General features: G+C 55.1%; 2 protein-coding genes across 8 annotated transcripts in view; both read left to right on the top strand.

Moving 5' to 3' along the window:
• Nucleotides 1-2,888, top strand: part of FAM178B (family with sequence similarity 178 member B) — a gene marked incomplete at its 5' end in the record, with an annotated part of 93,045 nt that extends 90,157 nt beyond the window's left edge. For all 3 annotated transcript variants that reach the window (XM_080917544.1, XM_080917543.1, XM_080917545.1), the window contains 3 exons: nt 705-782; nt 1,129-1,281; nt 2,606-2,888. In XM_080917544.1, the coding sequence (XP_080773670.1) occupies nt 705-782; nt 1,129-1,281; nt 2,606-2,638 (264 nt within the window). In that variant the 3' untranslated portion in view covers nt 2,639-2,888. The remainder of the gene's footprint in view (nt 1-704; nt 783-1,128; nt 1,282-2,605) is intronic.
• Nucleotides 2,889-7,346: 4,458 nt separating this feature from the next.
• SEMA4C (semaphorin 4C) lies at nt 7,347-16,584 on the top strand. 5 transcript variants are annotated; one of them, XM_080916822.1, is made up of 15 exons: nt 7,347-7,471; nt 9,406-9,551; nt 11,082-11,230; nt 11,555-11,617; nt 11,741-11,839; nt 11,982-12,078; nt 12,194-12,310; nt 12,403-12,554; nt 12,639-12,814; nt 13,174-13,318; nt 13,421-13,643; nt 13,732-13,844; nt 14,737-14,897; nt 14,986-15,056; nt 15,198-16,584. In XM_080916822.1, exons 2-15 carry the CDS (start codon nt 9,443-9,445, stop codon nt 16,025-16,027), a joined length of 2,505 nt encoding a protein of 834 aa, XP_080772948.1. In that variant the 5' UTR covers nt 7,347-7,471; nt 9,406-9,442; the 3' UTR covers nt 16,028-16,584. The 5 variants fall into 5 exon arrangements, with proteins under 5 accessions (XP_080772948.1, XP_080772945.1, XP_080772946.1 ...); XM_080916819.1 differs by having other exon boundaries at nt 12,403-12,814; XM_080916820.1 differs by having other exon boundaries at nt 7,423-7,471; nt 9,403-9,551; nt 12,403-12,814.
• The last annotated feature ends 682 nt before the right edge of the window (nt 16,585-17,266 follow it).

Here is a 17,266-nt window from a genome sequence, read left to right as displayed (position 1 = left end):
ATTTTCTTTTGTTTTTGAGATGTGTTCTTTCTATGCAGCAGCCTTGGCAGGCCTTGAACTTACAATATGATCTTCTTGCTTTAGCTTCTAAGCCAGGGATTTCAGGTATGGTCTCTCACACATGGCCTTTGTCCTGGTCTTTATCTCTGAAGTGCCAGAGCAACAGTGACAATGGGCTGAGTGGAAAATTGCACACTGGTCTCCCCTTCCCTTGCCAGCTTCCTGCCTGTCATCAGGGCTGACTGTCAAAGGTGCTTATCCACTGAGGGGCGTATTTAAAAGATTGGGGACCTGGAGGTGGCACAGGGATAGTATCACCTCAGTCATTGAGCACAGGTGTAGGTGACTTAGAAAACAGGCTGTGCAGAGGAGGGGAGTGTACAGGCCTGCTGGGCTTCTGCAGTTCCAGGATAAGGTGTAGAGGGGTATGGCTTTCTGGGTGGTGAGGATTTTTTTTTTTTCAGAGCCATTTGGGGACAATCATTAGTTAGAAGAACTGTGGGTCCTGAGTGCAGGCTACTGGGACAGTCACAGCTCTGAGACAGTGGCCAAGTTCTGCTCATGTAGGCCCTCCTTGAAGGTGCTGTCCTAGAAGCTGCTGCTGCTGCAGGCAAAGAAATTGGCATGTCCACAGGTCCAGAACAAGTTAGGAAAGCATCCTTGTGTGCTCTCTCCCTCCCTCCCCCTCCCCCACCCTTCTCCAGGTCTGCTATCTGTGCCACAGCCTCCTGACACTAGCTGGGGTCGTGGTCAGTAGCCAGGACATCACTCCGGATCAATGGGTGAGTCTCCCAAGATGCTGGAGCAGGAAGGGATTGGATGGTCAGTGGTACCTACCGCATCAAGCAGTGTGGAACCACACTAGCCAGGATAGAGCCAGCCTTCCCTCAGGAACTGCAGCGTGAGATGTCAAGAAAGAAATGTTGAGGATTGCCAGGGCCGCCCCCTCCCACCATGTCGCAAAACCCATTCCCAAGGGATGATGGCCTAGTCCCTAGAAGCTGCCCTTCCACTCCAGCTTTCCAGCAGACACTCAAGAGATCTCCCTCCCTTTCTGACTTGGTTCTCCTATTTGCCCTGGGCTCTAGAATATGCCTGGCTTATGTCATGCCTCCTTCTCCTCCTTAGAGTGAACTGCAGCTGTTGTGCATGCAGTTGGACCGCCATATCAGCACCCATATCCGGGAGAGCCCCCAGGCCATGCATCGGACCAAACTCAAGGACCTAGCTACCCAGACTTACATCCGCTGGCAGGACTTGCTGGCCCACTGTCAGCCCCAGGTGGTGTCCCATAATCCCCTAGACCTGGGAGGAAAGGGAAGTGGTCAGTCAGTGGGACTTGGCAGATCCAGCAGTACATCCACCCCCACTGCAGCTGCTGGACTCCAAAGGGAAAGGGTGGGGTGGGCAAGCTCGATGCTGGGTGGGGGTGCCTCAGGGGACCTTCATTCTTAATGCAGGACCCAGGGAGGGGATGCAGGGGGAACGTAGGGAGGCCTGTTTATGAACAAACGCAGCAAGCGCAGCCCTGGAGAGTGGAGCAATGCTGGCTTGTCATGAACGGCCAGGAAGGGGCACGCAAGGCAGCAGCTGTCCACCTCCTGTCCACTTGTCCCTTAGACCGCAGCTGGCTTCTCACTGTGTTAAGAGCATTTCCCAGGCTGCTCTGCTTTTTGTTTTTGTTTTGTTGGTTTTTTTTTTTTTTTTTTTGAGGGAGCACAGGGAGTGCACTTGAACCAAGGGCATGCTCAGCAGTGCTCCGCCCCTGGTCCACGTGCCCAGAATCCACTCTCTTTTCTGTGGGAGTTATCTCTATCCCTGGAATTGCCTCAACTCATCTAGGTAGTAACATTTTTTAGCTAAAGTTTATAGAATGAAGACCTTTTTCTACAGGAGCCTGAGGAACCCTCATGAAGTAGGGATGGGTAGAAACCCGATTCACAGATGAGCTATCTATCTAGAGGCTCCTGAGGGTCAATAGCTTGCCCCATCATGCAAGCAGCTTGAGGGAATGTGAGGATGAGGGCTCACAGCCAGCATCACTCCTTGGCACAAAGCGGACCCATCTGCACACCCCCTTCCACCTCCAGTTCTCCTGCAAGCAGTGCCCTGCTGGGCTGGCCCTGAGCCCCCAAGCCCTTAATGGAGACAGCTAGACTTTGCTCCTCGCTTTTCTCTCCTGGAGTCCTCCCTTACAATTCCCTCTAACCTCTGACTTGAGGCAGACACACTGGCCACAGGCTGTGGCTTGGTGCTCAAATTTCGCAAGTCCCTGAGAAAAAGAAAGCTGGAACTCAGACCTCACCCAGATCCTCAGGAACTGGATCCCACTGGCCTCTGGTGGGAAGCATTGTTTGTCGTAAAGAGGAAGCGATTGAAGCTTGACCAAGTATGCATAGACAGCATCTTCCTCCAGTACTGCTTGGGCCTGTAGCATTCCAAAAAACGAACCCTGGCTGAGTCTTCTAGGCACAGTCTCTTGACCTACTCTGAGTCTTAAAGGTCTTAGTCTTACAACACCTGATATGAAGGAGGCCTCTGTGACAGCCCATGAACAATGTCATCAGCACAGGGGCCATTACAAGCTGCTCTCTTTTCTTCACAGGGCCAGTACTTCAACCCTTGGAAAGACATTTAAAGGGATAAGAGCAAAGTGGCCCCAGGCTTTGGACTCCAGCAGGAAGAGAACTATAGGAGGTGAAGAATGAATCCAGAGGAGGCCCAGCCTGGAAGCTAGACTAGTGTTCCTCACCATCCCACCCTTGAGCTCCCCCTACCCACCCAGTTGTTGCTTCTATCCTGGGCCAGCTCTGTTGGCCACTGTCTTTCCCACACCCTGCCCTCTCTGTCTATCTTGATATGAATTTGTGCATATTAAAGTGTGTTGTTTCCAGCATCTGTGGTTCAGGAGAGTTCCTTCCATCCCTACCCTGACAGAAGACTCACCTCTGCTTAAGCCACTACTGGTGTCACCTCGAAGAGTCATGTGATTGGGGCCTAGGACCCACGTCCTGCACTTGAGGACTCAGTGTATCTAGGATTAGTCCTACCAGGGACTGGAATTGCTGGAGCCTGGGCACTCCAGATGAGGAACAATTATTTGGGCTCTGTCTGGGTCTTCCTCACTCTGTTAGGGACACTATACAGACAGGATGTTGGATCAGGGCTGTGATTTTGCTTAATTCAATTTAGTGCTGAGCTCTGAAGTCAACTTCCTAAAGTTAGGTGGGGGAGGGTCCAAAAGACAGCTCTGGGTCCTGCTGTTTCTTCCCATGTCTCCTGATCAGTTTGCTGGGTCCTAATCTCTACTTGTGTTATCTCAGTGTCCTTGATCTGAACCCCTAGAGGAGTGAGTGGGCCCCTTTGTACCTCCAGGAGTAGCCCACCCCCATTTACTTTCTCACTGTCCGCTCCTCTGACAGAATCCATGCTCATCCCCAGCCCTACCCCCCCCCCCATGGTTGTTGCGTACAATCTTCTCTGTTTATATTTAGGGACTGACTCAGAGCTAGACAAATAAGGAACATACCTCAAGTCAACCCCATATACCTTCAGAAGCCTGATCGAGACACAGCTGCCCTGCTTGTCTGGGTCCCCAGAAGGCTAGGAGCTAGAGACATCTATTATTTAGAGGACCAGGCATAGGCTCTGCCTAGTACTGGGTACCACAGAGAACATCTTTTCTGTCTCAAAGCCTTTGCCAAGTGAGAAGTGGAAGAAACCTTTCTGGAGCCAGGTGACTTGGATGCCCAGTGACTTGACTGATAGTTCTGGTTTCTCTTCTTGGACGCATCACATGCCCCTTTGGCATACCCTCACACCCTAGCAGCAGCAAGCAGGTCAGCTTCAGATCTTGACAGGAGGACAGGGACTCTGGAGAGCCAGCCCTTCTCACTCAGCCTCTGGGCACCCCTGACAGTTAATCCTCAGTTACTGGGTTTGCTCTGGAAACCTGGAAATCACCTTGAAATTTCCCTCTTTTGTTCTCCTTGCCAAGGGCAGATCGGGCAGGGAGGCCTGAGAGTCTGAACCGGGGGAGTTTCCATTCTTGAGGCTGCCTTTACCTGGCTTTAAGAGACAGGATGGAACTGTCCATCAATGTAGGCATCAGGAATCCTCCCTGGCTCCTTTTCCCAAAACATATCCCTGAGAGAGAGAGAGAGATACATCCAGGGGGCAAGAGGTGTTGGTGACAGTTCAGTCTCTCTCAGAAGCCTGGCTGTAACCTGGGCAGCTGTATGCAATGTGAAGTTGCACAAGGGTGGACACTCTCCACTAGGTCATGTAATTGTCCTGCTCTGGGACTCACTGGGAGCTGATCAGGTCTAAAACTGAGTTGGAATAACAGAACTGAAGCCTCTTCATGGCCAAGAATTCTGGGTTTTGACCCTAGCCCTGGGGAAAGGGATATCCTGATAAAAGCCACTGGAAAAGCAGTATCCTGGGCCTCGATGATGATGACGGATGTTTTCCTGCTTCCTTTTGGTGATGCTGGAAGGGAGGGGCTGGGAAGGGAAGGGCTTCCCAGGTGGACAACTTTGATAATTGTCCTTTTGGAGGAAGTCCTTTTCCTATGACCCAGTTCTCTGGGTCCCAGTGGTCAGAGAGCTCCCTGAAAGATGACCGACCCTGATCTTTTTACGCAGCCACCAGTGGGGAGACAACTGCTGAATACACTGGAAATGGTCCAGGTCCAAGCAGGCCTTGAATAGCGCCTCCAGGGCACACCCCCGGTCTCCATCTTACCACTTACCTCAGGAAAGATAGTTGCTAAGAAGCAGGACACTACTCATGCCCAGGATTGGGGTTCTGTAATGATCGGCTCTATTGGGAGGCATTTAACATCTCTTCTTGTGTTTCCTGTATCTGGCTACATTGAAGCCTTAGCAAAAGGGGTAAGTTAGGGGAGTCCTTATTCTGTCAGGCTTGAATAAGGATTAAGGGTGTGATGTTTTCCATAGCCTATACTAGGCAGGCCTGGAGGATATATGTGCAATCCTCGCCCCCCTCCCCCCCTATTTTTTTTTTTTTTTCTCTTGATGGGCGATTCAGGATCCTTTGTTTTCTGCCAGTTGGCCTTTTATTAAGAAGCATGAATCACGAACAAGTAATCATGGGAGGAAACTTTATCTTCTACCCATCCACTTGTGGGAAAAGACCTGTGGTAGTAAAGGCATGGCAGGGAAGGGGCAGAGGTAGAGCATGGGGCGGGGGGCCTGTAGATTGGGAGCCTTGTGCTGACAGGCTTACTGACTCTGTTACTGGAATGGTCTCATTTCCACCTCCATCCCTGGCTTAGAAGACCCTGGCGCCTGCCATGAAGGTACCGAATACTGTCCCCGCCAGTGAAACTAAAACCTGAAACTTTCCACTGGGGCCACCTTGGAGGTAGAGCCAGGGAGCTCAGATCACTACCAAGCAGCCCTCATTTCTGGGGGCAAGGCTTACAGGTGAGAAGGAAAAACAGCAGGAAGTGGACTGTTAGCTCTGTGCTCGGTGGCTGTTAGAGAGATGGAGCTGAGGACCAGTTTCATTAGAGTCCAGGATGTATTTGAACTCCTGGGCTCAGGGCTCACAGTTTTTCCACCTCAGCCTTCCCTGCTGTTTGTGTGAATTTGAGCCTGTTCATCTCCCCCCCCACCCACCCACCCCGGGTTTGCTTAATTTCTCTGATATGCTGAGACAAGAAACAGTAGCTGGTTTGGAAGTCTTGTTTCAGCCTCCGGGAGCTGAGGATTCTTGGCTTTTAAAGTATCCTGAGCTTGGAGTTGGGTTTGCCCTTAGAAAATGGAACAGGAGTCGGATCCCATTGCTGCCAAGACAGTTCTTTGGGCTGGAGAGATGGTTCAGTGGTTAAGAGGTCCCGAGTTCAATTCCCAGCAACTACATGCTGGCTCACAACCATGTGTAGTGACATCTGACACCCTCTTCTGGTGTGTCTGAAGACAGCTACAGTGTGCTCACATACATGAAATAAATAAATCCTTAAAAAAAAAAAAAAAAGACGCGTGTGCATGGCTCCCTCCCTGGCCAGCTTTCATAGCCCCCCCCCCCCCCCAGCAATAGCTGGCCCTCCTCCTATCTCTGAGGCCACAGCTTTGTTTCCTAATGGAAAGGATCTGGGAAACGCAGCTCTGGCCAGCGAGGGAGAAGGGGCCCTTCTGTGTCCCAGTAAAGACCCAATTGTTGCTATAACCAAACTGGGTTGCCTTTCTCGTTTAACCCCATTGCTCTTCTGGTCTCTGCTTTTCATATGCCAAGTTTTTACCCAGAACAAAAGCTGCTGTGGGACTGATTTATACTCCAGATCTGCTTATGGGGTCTGAAGTGTTTTTTTTCCCTCCAGGACTGCCCCATAGGGCTCAGAGTTACCACAGAAACCTCCAGGCCTCCTTCCCTTCGTCCCTGTCCTTTGACTCTGGTTGGAGGTGGTCTCCAGGTACCGCTGAGGCAGTTTGCCCAGGTTTCTCAGTCCACCTGCCTACTGGAGGTGTAGCTGGTTGGAAGGACTTGCGGGCCAGCACCGACCAGGAGGCCAAAGCTACAAGTTACTTCCAAGAGCGCCTGTGGGCGGAGGCTGGCAGTTCTGAAGGTGGTGGTAGTTCTCCGCGTGGCTCTCTCCAGCCCCTTTCATCTGAACAGCGGGGCTCGTGCCGCCTGTTAATCAGCCTTCCAAGCCGCACCAGGAGTCATTTCATTTCCTGGGGGTAGGCTATGCTGGAGCCTGGAAACTAGGAGCTGCCTGAAGAATTGGGGTCTCCTCTGTGAGCTGCTCCTTCCAGTCCGAGGGTTAGGGCCAGAAGGGAAGAGGACTTTGGAGCCCAAAGACTGACCACTGTGGTTAGCCCCTGAGAGAACCTTCAGTTTCTTCTCTTGCTGCGCCACCCCCTTAGGATACAAGTCCCAAAATGGTTTGCCAGCTTTCGTTTCAGTAACTGGAGCGTGGGGGAGCCCCTCAACCCTTCCAGAAAGCCCAGCACGCCTCAGGGCTTGAAGGCACACTTCGGGAAGACCAGGTGAGTGCAGTTCCCGGTGGCAACGCCTGGAGTCCCTCCCCGCCCCCCTCCTCCGGGCGCTGTGGCGTAGACCTTGACTCCCGAGCTGCAAGAGTCGCCAAGGGTCCCCAAGCCTCAGTGCTGGGCAAGCAAGGCAGCGGGTCGCAGCCCCCTCCTGGGCGGGCCTTCGCGTCCCGCCCCCGGCCACCACTCGACACCCTCCTTGCCTGACGTCAGGGGGTTGGGGGCGGAGAGCGGCGGCTGCAGCGGAGAAAGAACCGGCGCCCGGCGCGGGGGAGCGCCGAACCCGAGCTTAGGGGCGCCGAGAGACGTGCTGGGACCGAGGGGCGGTGGCGCGGGACAGCCTTAGCGTGCTGGCGGGCCGGCGCAGTCTGGAGCGGCGCGGGGGCAGGGGAGGAAGGTGGCCGCAGCCAAACGCGAGGGCGGCGCCCAGGGATTGGAGCTGCACGGAAGAGGTGAGAGAGGCCGGAGCGCTGGGGCCCCGGGGCCGCCGCTTTGTCCCCTTGCTTGGGTAGGGGGTGGCGTGTGCGCTAGGGTACAGCGTCTGGGGGTGCAGGGCGGGGCGACAGCGCAGACAGCTGTCCGATCCGGGTCCCTCTCCAGTCCGCCGCGGGCTGCCCAGCGGACGATCTGTATCTAGGCAAGCAGTGACTGCAGCTCCTTTGGCCGGAGCGGCGGGAGCTGGGGACAGTGGGGGACTCTTGGGCTGTCCAGTGCGCGGTCCGAATCTTTGCCAGGCTCGCGAACTGCTCCGGTTCCCCCCACCTCGACGGAAAGTTAGGGGCGGGCTTGGACCGTAGCCGATGTTGTGGGATCGGATTTCCCTAGCGCGGCCCCCCGCCCTCTCGTTCTGCTCCAGAGGCGGGCTGGCACTGAGACCAGCCCCCTCTCCAGAGCTCGGTCGCTCGGTCCCGCTCTGGAGCGCTGCGATCCACGACCGGCTGTGCAAGTGTGGGGCGCGAATCCCGGTCCTCCATCCCCCTGGCTGTCCGTGTCCCTTGCCTTGAGAAGAGCTGGGGGTTGGGTCACCGCTACGCAAGCAGATTCTCGGAGCGCGCCACCGGGTTTTGACCCCAGCCTAGGGTAATTGGCAGAGAGGAAACTGAGGGTGTGTCAGGGGGGACTGCCCTGGGGAAGGCAGCCCCAGCCCCCCGCCCTTCCCGCGCTGGGGTTCTGGGCCGACAGGGGGCGTCCGCAAGCCGGGCTTTGCCACGCTCCCAGCGCTGCCGCTTTGTTTGCATTCAAATCCCCGGAGCTGGGGGAGGGGAGAGCCCACAGTAGGGAGACCCGGACCGGGTCTCGGCTAGCAACCTTTTGTTTTGGGGTGCAATCCCCAGATTCTGCATCTCTGTTCCAGGCCCCTAGCGTCTGGACTAGTGGAAATCAGTCTCGTTGGCCTAGAGCCTAGTGCAGAGTCCCCGGGGTGCAATCCCTGAGTTAAGAACGTTCGTCAGAGCCTGGGGGGGGGGGGTAGCTCTTGACGATCATTCGTGGGCGTCCCCTGTAGTCCAGGAGAACCCTACTTCGGCCTCCCCAACCCATTTCACTTCCCTCCACGATCCCGCTCCCGCCGCGGCGGGGAGATCCCCAGAAGCTGGAGCCGACTCATGGCTCGACCGCCTCTCTGCGGGAGGGTCAGTGTCTCCTAGAAGGCTGTTGGAGGAACAGGACTGGCCCTGGTCATTTCCACGCCCATCCCACCCACTTCCTGCCTCCCTCTTGGGCAACAAAGGGGCCTCGAGAAGCTGGGCCCATTTGGTTCCCGGCCCCACTCCTACTCCAGCTCTGCTGATGTGGAACCCGGTTTGGGCTCTGCCCGGCTATTGTCTGCGCTGGGGGAGGGGACAGGCTGGGGCCGGGAACTCTGCACGCTGCCTGCTTCACCAAGTCCCTCACTGGAGGTCTTTGCCCAACCGGCTCCTTGCGTCTGCTGGATAAGGGGTATATCTCTCCGAATTGGGTCTTGAGGCTGTCTGGAGTCCCACTGGTAGCAAGCCCTGTTTTTTACAGTTATTGCAAGAAACTCTGAAACCTTTAAGGCTTGAAGGAGGAGGGAGTCCCTCCCTCTTTTATTTTTTCTACACAACTCCCTGTTGAAGAAAGGGAATAGGGACGGCCTGGAGGCCACAGAAGGCTTTTTGATGACTGCCCACGCCTAGGTGCTTGCTGACTAAGTTCCTCTCCTGGCTCTTCTGAGACCTCCAGGGCTCTTAGGGACAGAGGCCAGTTGCAGGAGCTAGATCTGCTCCAAAAAGGGGGGGGGGAGGAGCAGGGGGAGATCCAAGGGCTCCAGGGGAGGTTTGTTCCAGTGTGCGCCCTGTGCTGCCTGTCTCTTGGTGCGGGCCCCCTTCCAGTCTGTGATGCTGATCAGTTTCTTTTCCTTCAGCAGGGCTGCTAGACTGAAGTTTAGACCCTGGGTGTCTGCCATGGCCCCACACTGGACTGTCTGGCTGCTGGCAGCAGGGCTGTGGGGCCTGGGCATCGGGGCTGAGATGTGGTGGAACCTTGTGCCCCGGAAGACAGTATCTTCTGGGGGTGAGTGCCTGAAGCATGGGAAGCAGGGCCAGAGGGAGGCTGGGACAGACTGCTGGGGGAAGGGCGAGGTGGGAGTGATGCTTGAAGGAAGGAGCAGGAGCTGCTGCTGAGGGTTTACCCCCAAGCACAGACCTTTATACGGTGTGTGTGGCGGTGGCTTTCTAAGAAACTCAAGTGGCCCCAGGGAGCCAGAACTGGTAGTGCGGGTCTAGACCTGAGCTTTGCCCCTTTTCTGATACTGGAATAACATTGTGGGATCTCATACCACTCCACGCCCACCCTCACCCAGACCTGGCTGTCCTTGTGTGCACAGGAGGTAGTTTCTGCATCAACCTCCCTATTCCTCATTTGAATTGTCACTCATGCTTGGAAGCCTAGAGAGAGAAACCTGAACCCCAGGGCAAGTGTAACCGAACCCCATCTCTAGTCTTTGTAGCTGTCTGTCCCTAGAAGCCCCTTTAATTTATCCCAATGGCCTCCTATGCTATACCACTAGATCCTTCTGATGGCTCTGGGTGGGCGTATCTAAGTGCTTCACGGGTGGGGGGTGGGGGGTGAGGCACAGCCGACCAGATAGCTCTCCTTTGCACGAGTGCGCTTGAACGCGCGCGCACACACACACCTGTGTGAAGAGGTGGTGATGTCAGGTGTTTGTGTCATCTCTGTGCTCTTGGGACGTGGGATGAGCTCACCTCCCACTAGCTGCTCTCAGCTGCTATTAAAGCCCCTCCCATGCGGACCCAGCTCCCGCTGGTCACTGCCTCCCGAGCCTGAAGCTGGTTTAAGTGGGGATCCTGTGGACAGGTGCACAGGTGTATGGGCCTCTGACAGATTACATGATTGTATGTGTGATCATGCCCTACATGTGCTGGATGGCAGCACAGCTTCCCAGGCTCAAAACCATCTCTGATCTCTGAGTCTCTAGTTCCTTTGATCTCCCGGTCCTAACCTCTTCCTCCTTCTCCACACGACACCTTGGCATCTCTGCGTGCCTGGATTGGCCACTGCTGGGGTGAATGGCTTCTTAAACATGGCATACTCACAATATTTCCTGCCTCCTGCTGCACTAGACCTGCCTACCGTGGTCAGCAAGTAGCCGAACAGGAAATGGCAACCGAGGAAGCTAGGATGGGGGTGGGTGGGAAGTGTCCAGCTCTGTGCCTGAGGTACCGCTGACCCTGAGTGAGAGTCAGTCAGATGGCTTCCTCTGGCCGGAAGCTTTGGCTGAGATATCCTTCCTTCCCCTTTCCCAACCCAGATTGCCTCCTCCCAGGCTGAAGAAGGGCTTTGGAAGCCTGGGTAAGATGGAGCTGTTGAACCAAAGGCTATTCAGAAAAAGTCCTTTATGGCCCGTAGGGGTTTGACTGACTGTCGGCTCTGTGTGTGTGGTGCTAGTTTTTGTGGAGAATTGTGATGATGAAGCCCAGGGGATCCTTGGACAAAGGAAGATTGATGGATTCCTGGAACCCCAGGGAGGATTCCATCCACCCCTGCTCATCCCCCACCACCTTCTAATTCCTGTTCCTGCAGAGCTGGTCACAGTAGTGAGGCGCTTCTCCCAGACGGGCATCCAGGACTTCCTGACCCTGACCCTGACAGAACATTCTGGCCTTTTATATGTGGGGGCCCGAGAGGCGCTGTTTGCCTTCAGCGTAGAGGCTCTGGAGCTGCAAGGAGTGGTGAGAGGTGGGGCAGTGGGAGGCACGCAGAGGGGAGAGGGAAAGGACTCGGGGCGTGGCCTGTGCAGGCTATCCCTCAGCCCCGCGCTCTCTCTCAGGGTGTCAGGATTAGCAGTTGCTCCCCACTCCTTATTTCTGTCAGTTGGGGTGGTTTGTGGCTTCTATCAGAATGGGGGACTGGGTTAGTTTCTGTCAGTTGGGGTGGTTTGTGGCTTCTATCAGAATAGGGACCAGGTGTCACTCATGGTGTAGCTGGAGGGGTGTTTGGGACACACACTTAGCACGTACCTGTGACATTGCTGATTTGCCCTGTCCAATCCTCAGATCTCCTGGGAGGCTCCAACTGAGAAGAAAATTGAGTGTACCCAGAAAGGAAAGAGCAACCAGGTGAGTACTTAGGCCACTTCCCCTGCCAGTGGGGTGCTGGCCTCCCACCCTAGTCTGGACCCTGGTGATCGCCCATCTCTGGCTCTCAGTCCTCACTAACCTGTAATACCTTTCTCTCCGAAGACCGAGTGCTTCAACTTCATCCGCTTCCTTCAGCCATACAATGCCTCTCATCTGTATGTCTGTGGTACCTACGCCTTCCAGCCCAAGTGCACCTACATCGTGAGTGTTTCCCTCTCTTTGGGTGTGCTCCTTGCCCACCTGGTCCTAACCTCTGTGACCTCCTTCCTCTCGGGCCATGATTTCTTTCCGACTGTTGGGGGGTGTGTATTAACACCGGTCTTCAATGTCTTCCTGCCTCTAGAACATGCTCACGTTCACCTTGGATCGTGCAGAATTTGAGGATGGGAAGGGTAAATGCCCATATGACCCAGCTAAGGGCCACACTGGACTCCTTGTGGGTGAGTGGTTGCCGCCATCGCAGACAAATCTGGGACGTCACACTCTGGGCTTGTCTCCAGAGTCCATCTCTACCTCAGCTTTCTAGCCTCTTTGACCCACGGCTGTCTCCCACAGACGGTGAGCTGTACTCGGCCACACTCAACAACTTCCTGGGCACAGAGCCGGTTATCCTTCGAAACATGGGGCCCCACCACTCCATCAAGACAGAGTACCTGGCTTTTTGGCTAAATGGTGAATTATAAAATGGGACTGGGGAAGCCATGGGCAGAAGGGTCCTCAAAGGCCCTGGGACTGTGTCACTGACTCTACTTGCTTTGTCGTAGAACCGCACTTTGTAGGCTCTGCCTTTGTGCCTGAGAGTGTGGGGAGCTTCACGGGAGACGATGACAAGATCTACTTCTTCTTCAGTGAGCGGGCGGTGGAGTATGACTGTTACTCTGAGCAGGTGGTGGCTCGTGTGGCGCGCGTCTGTAAGGTACCAAGTTCCGCAGTGGTGGGCAGCGGGAGCCCTGAAGGCCTGGCGGGGGCTGACCAGCCTCGTCTCTTTGCCATCTGCCAGGGCGACATGGGGGGAGCACGGACCCTGCAGAAGAAATGGACCACGTTCCTGAAAGCTCGGTTGGTGTGCTCAGCCCCCGACTGGAAGGTCTACTTCAATCAGCTGCGGGCAGTGCACACCCTGCTGGGCGCCTCTTGGCACAACACCACCTTCTTCGGGGTTTTTCAAGCCCGATGGTAAGATGCTCCGGGGTAGCTGGGGGTAGGAAGGAGCAGGTGGTCAGGTCAGGTAGGGATGGTGTGTGGGTGTGAGGCCCCCCCCCCCCCCCCCCCCCCGCACAGGCGCCTGGAGGAAGTCCAGCCAGTCAGCGCTTGGCAGCCTAGATGACTTTGTGCTTGCTCTTTTTAAAGCTCTGTGAGGGAAAAGCTCTGTGGGGGAAGGTGAGCAGAACGCTACCTTGGGTGATACCTCAGAGCTATCTCGTGGTCATGACTGCGCCATACCAAGCCTTACCCTTTCTACTTTTTCCTCTGGAGCTGGGTACAGTGGGGGCAAGCAGATACAGAACCTGACTTCCAAGATCTTTCTTTAACAGGGGTGATATGGACCTGTCAGCCATCTGTGAGTACCAGTTGGAACAGATCCAGCAGGTGTTCGAGGGTCCCTATAAGGAGTACAGTGAGCAATCCCAGAAGTGGTCCCGCTATACTGACCCGGTACCCAGCCCTCGGCCCGGTTCGGTGAGTTTTCGGCATGGGGATGTGCTCCCGACATCAGCTCCAGGACCGGTTCATTCACCAGCTCACTGACAGCCGTCCTCCCCACGCCCCTCTCCAACACAGTGCATCAACAACTGGCACCGAGACAATGGCTACACCAGTTCTCTGGAGCTGCCGGACAACATCCTCAACTTCATCAAGAAGCACCCGCTGATGGAGGACCAGGTGAAGCCTCGGTTGGGCCGCCCCCTGCTTGTGAAGAAGAACACTAACTTCACACACTTGGTGGCCGACAGGGTCCCAGGGCTTGATGGAGCCACCTATACAGTGTTGTTCATTGGGACAGGTAGGCGCTTCAGGTATGCCCAAAGCTGGGAACCTAGGGAGGCCCTGTGGCTGATTCCTCATTTACATATTTCCCATCGCCTCTCCAGGAGATGGCTGGCTGCTGAAAGCTGTGAGCTTGGGGCCCTGGATCCACATGGTAGAGGAGCTTCAGGTGTTTGACCAGGAGCCAGTGGAAAGTCTGGTGCTGTCTCAGAGCAAGGTAAGACGGGCCACGTGTACCTCCGTCGATACTCTCTGCAGCACCGTCTGTCTCACTTAGCTCTTGCGAGTTCCCGGAAGTAAGAGATCTAAGGTGCCAGAACCTGTCCCCCAAGGTTCTCATATAGAGCCAGTCTCTGTGGGGTTCCCATTCCCAGCATCTAGCCTCAGCAAACTCCCTTCTGTGTTTTTCAGGACCTTCCAGGTGGGGCTGGGGTTCTACCTGCAGTCCCTTCTCAGTCAAGATGTTTTGGTACCCATGCAACAAGGGACATCCATTTTCCTTTAGTCCCTAGTGGGTCTCTGAGCCAGCCCTTCTGTTCCTGGCTCATTCATTTACTTAAAAGAAGAGTTCATGGGTTTTTTGTTTGGTTGGTTTTGGTTTTGTTTTGTTTTAAAAAAAAAAAAAAACCTTTTTGCAAAACTGGTATATCCACAGCACTCTCTGGATTTTGATTTGCTTGCCATTTACCAGCTATTGCGACAGAGTTGCTCCCCAGAATGCTGAATAATGAGCCGGCAGCAAGGTCATTGTGGGGCTGTGCAGACATACAGATTGGCAGTCACCGTTCAAACAGGAAAACCACCTTAGACACTGCTGTAACTGCTGGCTCCTGGGGCTGGGGGAAACTGAGTCTTCTTAGACCATGTGTGAGCACACCTCGGCCTCACGTCTGCCGTCTAAATAAGGTCACGTCTAATAAGGTCATGTCTGTAAAGTGATTAGGATTGTGCTGGCTTGTCATAAGCCCTCATCAAATTTGTTCCTCTGGCCTGGATTTGTCTTCCGCCTTCTCCTCTCTTGGAGGACCTAGTGTGTTTATGCTCTCTGAACAAACCTCAGCCATCCCCAGGGCGTTACGAGGCTCACCCTCCGCCTTATTCTTCTGCAGAAGGTGCTCTTCGCCGGCTCTCGCTCTCAACTGGTTCAGTTGTCCCTGGCGGACTGCACAAAGTACCGCTTCTGTGTAGACTGCGTCCTTGCCAGGGACCCCTACTGTGCCTGGAATGTCAACACCAGCCGCTGTGTGGCCACCACCAGTGGTCACTCAGGGTGAGTTGGTAATCTGAGTGCCAGGGCCAGGAGGGGAGGCAAAGGTGGTTGGAATTGGCCCACTGATGTCGCCTCACTTCCCCACCAGGTCCCTTCTGGTCCAACATGTGGCAAACTTGGACACTTCAAAGGTGTGTAACCAGTATGGCATTAAAAAAGGTGAGCTGTTTTTCTTTTTTTCCCTCGTTTTGGGGACGGGTCCCTGGATCACAGCCAGAGTTAGTGCATCTCCTCTCACTGTGGGGCCTGGGGTTCCTGTGTTAACTAACACTCAGTTCTTTCTCATTTCTGCCTCTGCAGTCAGACCTGTTCCCAAAAACATCACTGTTGTGGCAGGCACAGACCTGGTCCTACCCTGTCACCTCTCCTCCAATTTGGCTCATGCCCACTGGACCTTCAGAGGCCGGGACCTCCCTGCAGAACAGCCTGGCTCCTTCCTTTATGACATGGGACTCCAGGCGCTGGTGGTGATGACTGCCCAGTCCCGCCACTCCGGGCCCTATCATTGCTATTCGGAGGAGCAGGGGACAAGACTGGCTGCAGAAAGCTACCTTGTTGCCGTGGTGGCCGGTTCATCAGTGACCCTGGAGGCGCGGGCTCCCCTGGAAAACCTGGGGCTTGTGTGGCTAGCCGTGGTGGCCCTGGGGGCTGTGTGCCTGGTCCTGCTGCTGTTGGTTCTCTCCCTCCGCCGGCGCCTGCGAGAAGAGCTTGAAAAGGGTGCCAAGGCAGCCGAGAGGACGCTGGTGTACCCCCTGGAACTACCCAAGGAGCCAGCCAGTCCCCCCTTCCGTCCTGGCCCGGAAACAGATGAGAAACTTTGGGATCCTGTTGGTTACTATTATTCAGATGGCTCTCTCAAGATTGTGCCTGGTCATGCCCGGTGCCAGCCTGGGGGTGGGCCCCCTTCCCCACCTCCTGGCATACCTGGCCAGCCCCTGCCTTCTCCAACTCGGCTTCACCTAGGAGGTGGGCGGAACTCAAATGCCAATGGTTATGTGCGCCTACAGTTGGGCGGAGAGGACCGAGGAGGATCTGGGCACCCACTGCCTGAGCTCGCTGATGAATTGCGACGGAAACTCCAGCAGCGTCAGCCACTGCCTGACTCCAACCCAGAGGAGTCTTCAGTATGAGGGAACCCCCCCACCTCATTGGCGGGGGGGGGTTTTCCTAGAAGGTGCACTCTTAACTTTTGCACAGGCACCAGCTACCTCAGGGACATGGCAGGGGCACTTGCTCTGCCTGGGACAGACGCTGCCCAGCATTTGCCCAGCCATGAGGACCTGCTCAGCATGGGCACTGCCACTTGGTGTGATTCACCAGGGCATCAGCCTCACAGAAGGCACACCCTCCTCTGTGAATTTCAGACATGCCGGACCCCAGCAGCCAAAACTTTGCAAGAGGTTTCAACATGTGGGTGTGTTTGTGCATATATGTGTGTGGAGGAGTTTGTGTGTGTGTGTGTGTGTGTGTGTGTGTGTGTGTGTGTGTGTGTGTGTGTGTGAGATGACCTTCCTATCTCTGTCAAGTCTTCCCTTGGCCTGGGGTCCTCCTGGTTGAGTCTTTGGAGCTATGAAGGGGAAGGGGATCATAGCACTTTGCTTCTCCTACCCCCAGCTGTCCCGAGCTTGGGACGGTGATGTACATATGGGGATGGGATGGACAGGGTGTTGTACCCCTTTGGGGGGAGTGCGGGACTTGGGGGTGGGCCTAGCCCTGCTCCTAGGGCTGTGAATGTTTTCAGGGCGGGGGTTGGGGTGGAGATGGAACCTCCTGCTTCAGGGGGAAGGGTGGGCAGGGCCTCCCACTTGCCCGCTGCTGGGTTCGGTTCGGTGGTATTTTTTATTTGCGCTCTTCTGACAGGGCTGGGAAGGGTTGTTGGGGGGAGGGAAGGGAGAAGGTGGGCGTGCTGTGGATACTGGCCTATCTTCTCCCAGCTCTGGGAAAAGGGCTAACAGTGTAACTTATTGTGTCCCCACATATTTATTTGTTGTAAATATTTGAGTATTTTTATATTGACAAATAAAATGGAGAAATGAAAACTTAAACTCGGCCACACAGATATTTTGATTCAAACCCACTTATTGACCTTAGAGGGAATCATCCTTTGACCTGGGCCCATTATGGTCTTAATGCCTGTCTGCGCCCCATCTCTGGAGGGCCAGCTGAGACTCAAGTGTTTTCCCACACTGGTGCCTATGGGACTGGGAACCAGACCAGGGCTATATCCCTTTGGGAGCTGGACTTGGCCTGGTGCCACAGGGAAGCAGGGCAGAGCATTCGGGGAAGAGGAGGAGAAGGGGGTTGCCTTCCCAGAACTTTAGGGAGGGTAAACAAGAGTGAGGAGCTGAAGGAGAGGCTTCTCAAGGTTT

This window comes from Micromys minutus, assembly GCF_963924665.1.
Source record: "Micromys minutus genome assembly, chromosome: 5".
NCBI classification, from domain to species: domain Eukaryota; kingdom Metazoa; phylum Chordata; class Mammalia; order Rodentia; family Muridae; genus Micromys; species Micromys minutus.
This window is presented reverse-complemented; position numbering and strand designations above follow the sequence as displayed.

Excerpts from the sequence above, each read along its gene's own strand:
- SEMA4C (XM_080916819.1), top strand. The coding sequence starts at position 9,443 with ATGGCCCCACACTGGACTGTCTGGCTGCTGGCAGCAGGGCTGTGGGGC. Across the intron at positions 13,644-13,731 it reads AGTGTTGTTCATTGGGACAG|GAGATGGCTGGCTGCTGAAA; the intron begins GTAGGCGCTTCA and ends TCGCCTCTCCAG. Across the intron at positions 15,057-15,197 it reads CCAGTATGGCATTAAAAAAG|TCAGACCTGTTCCCAAAAAC; the intron begins GTGAGCTGTTTT and ends CTGCCTCTGCAG.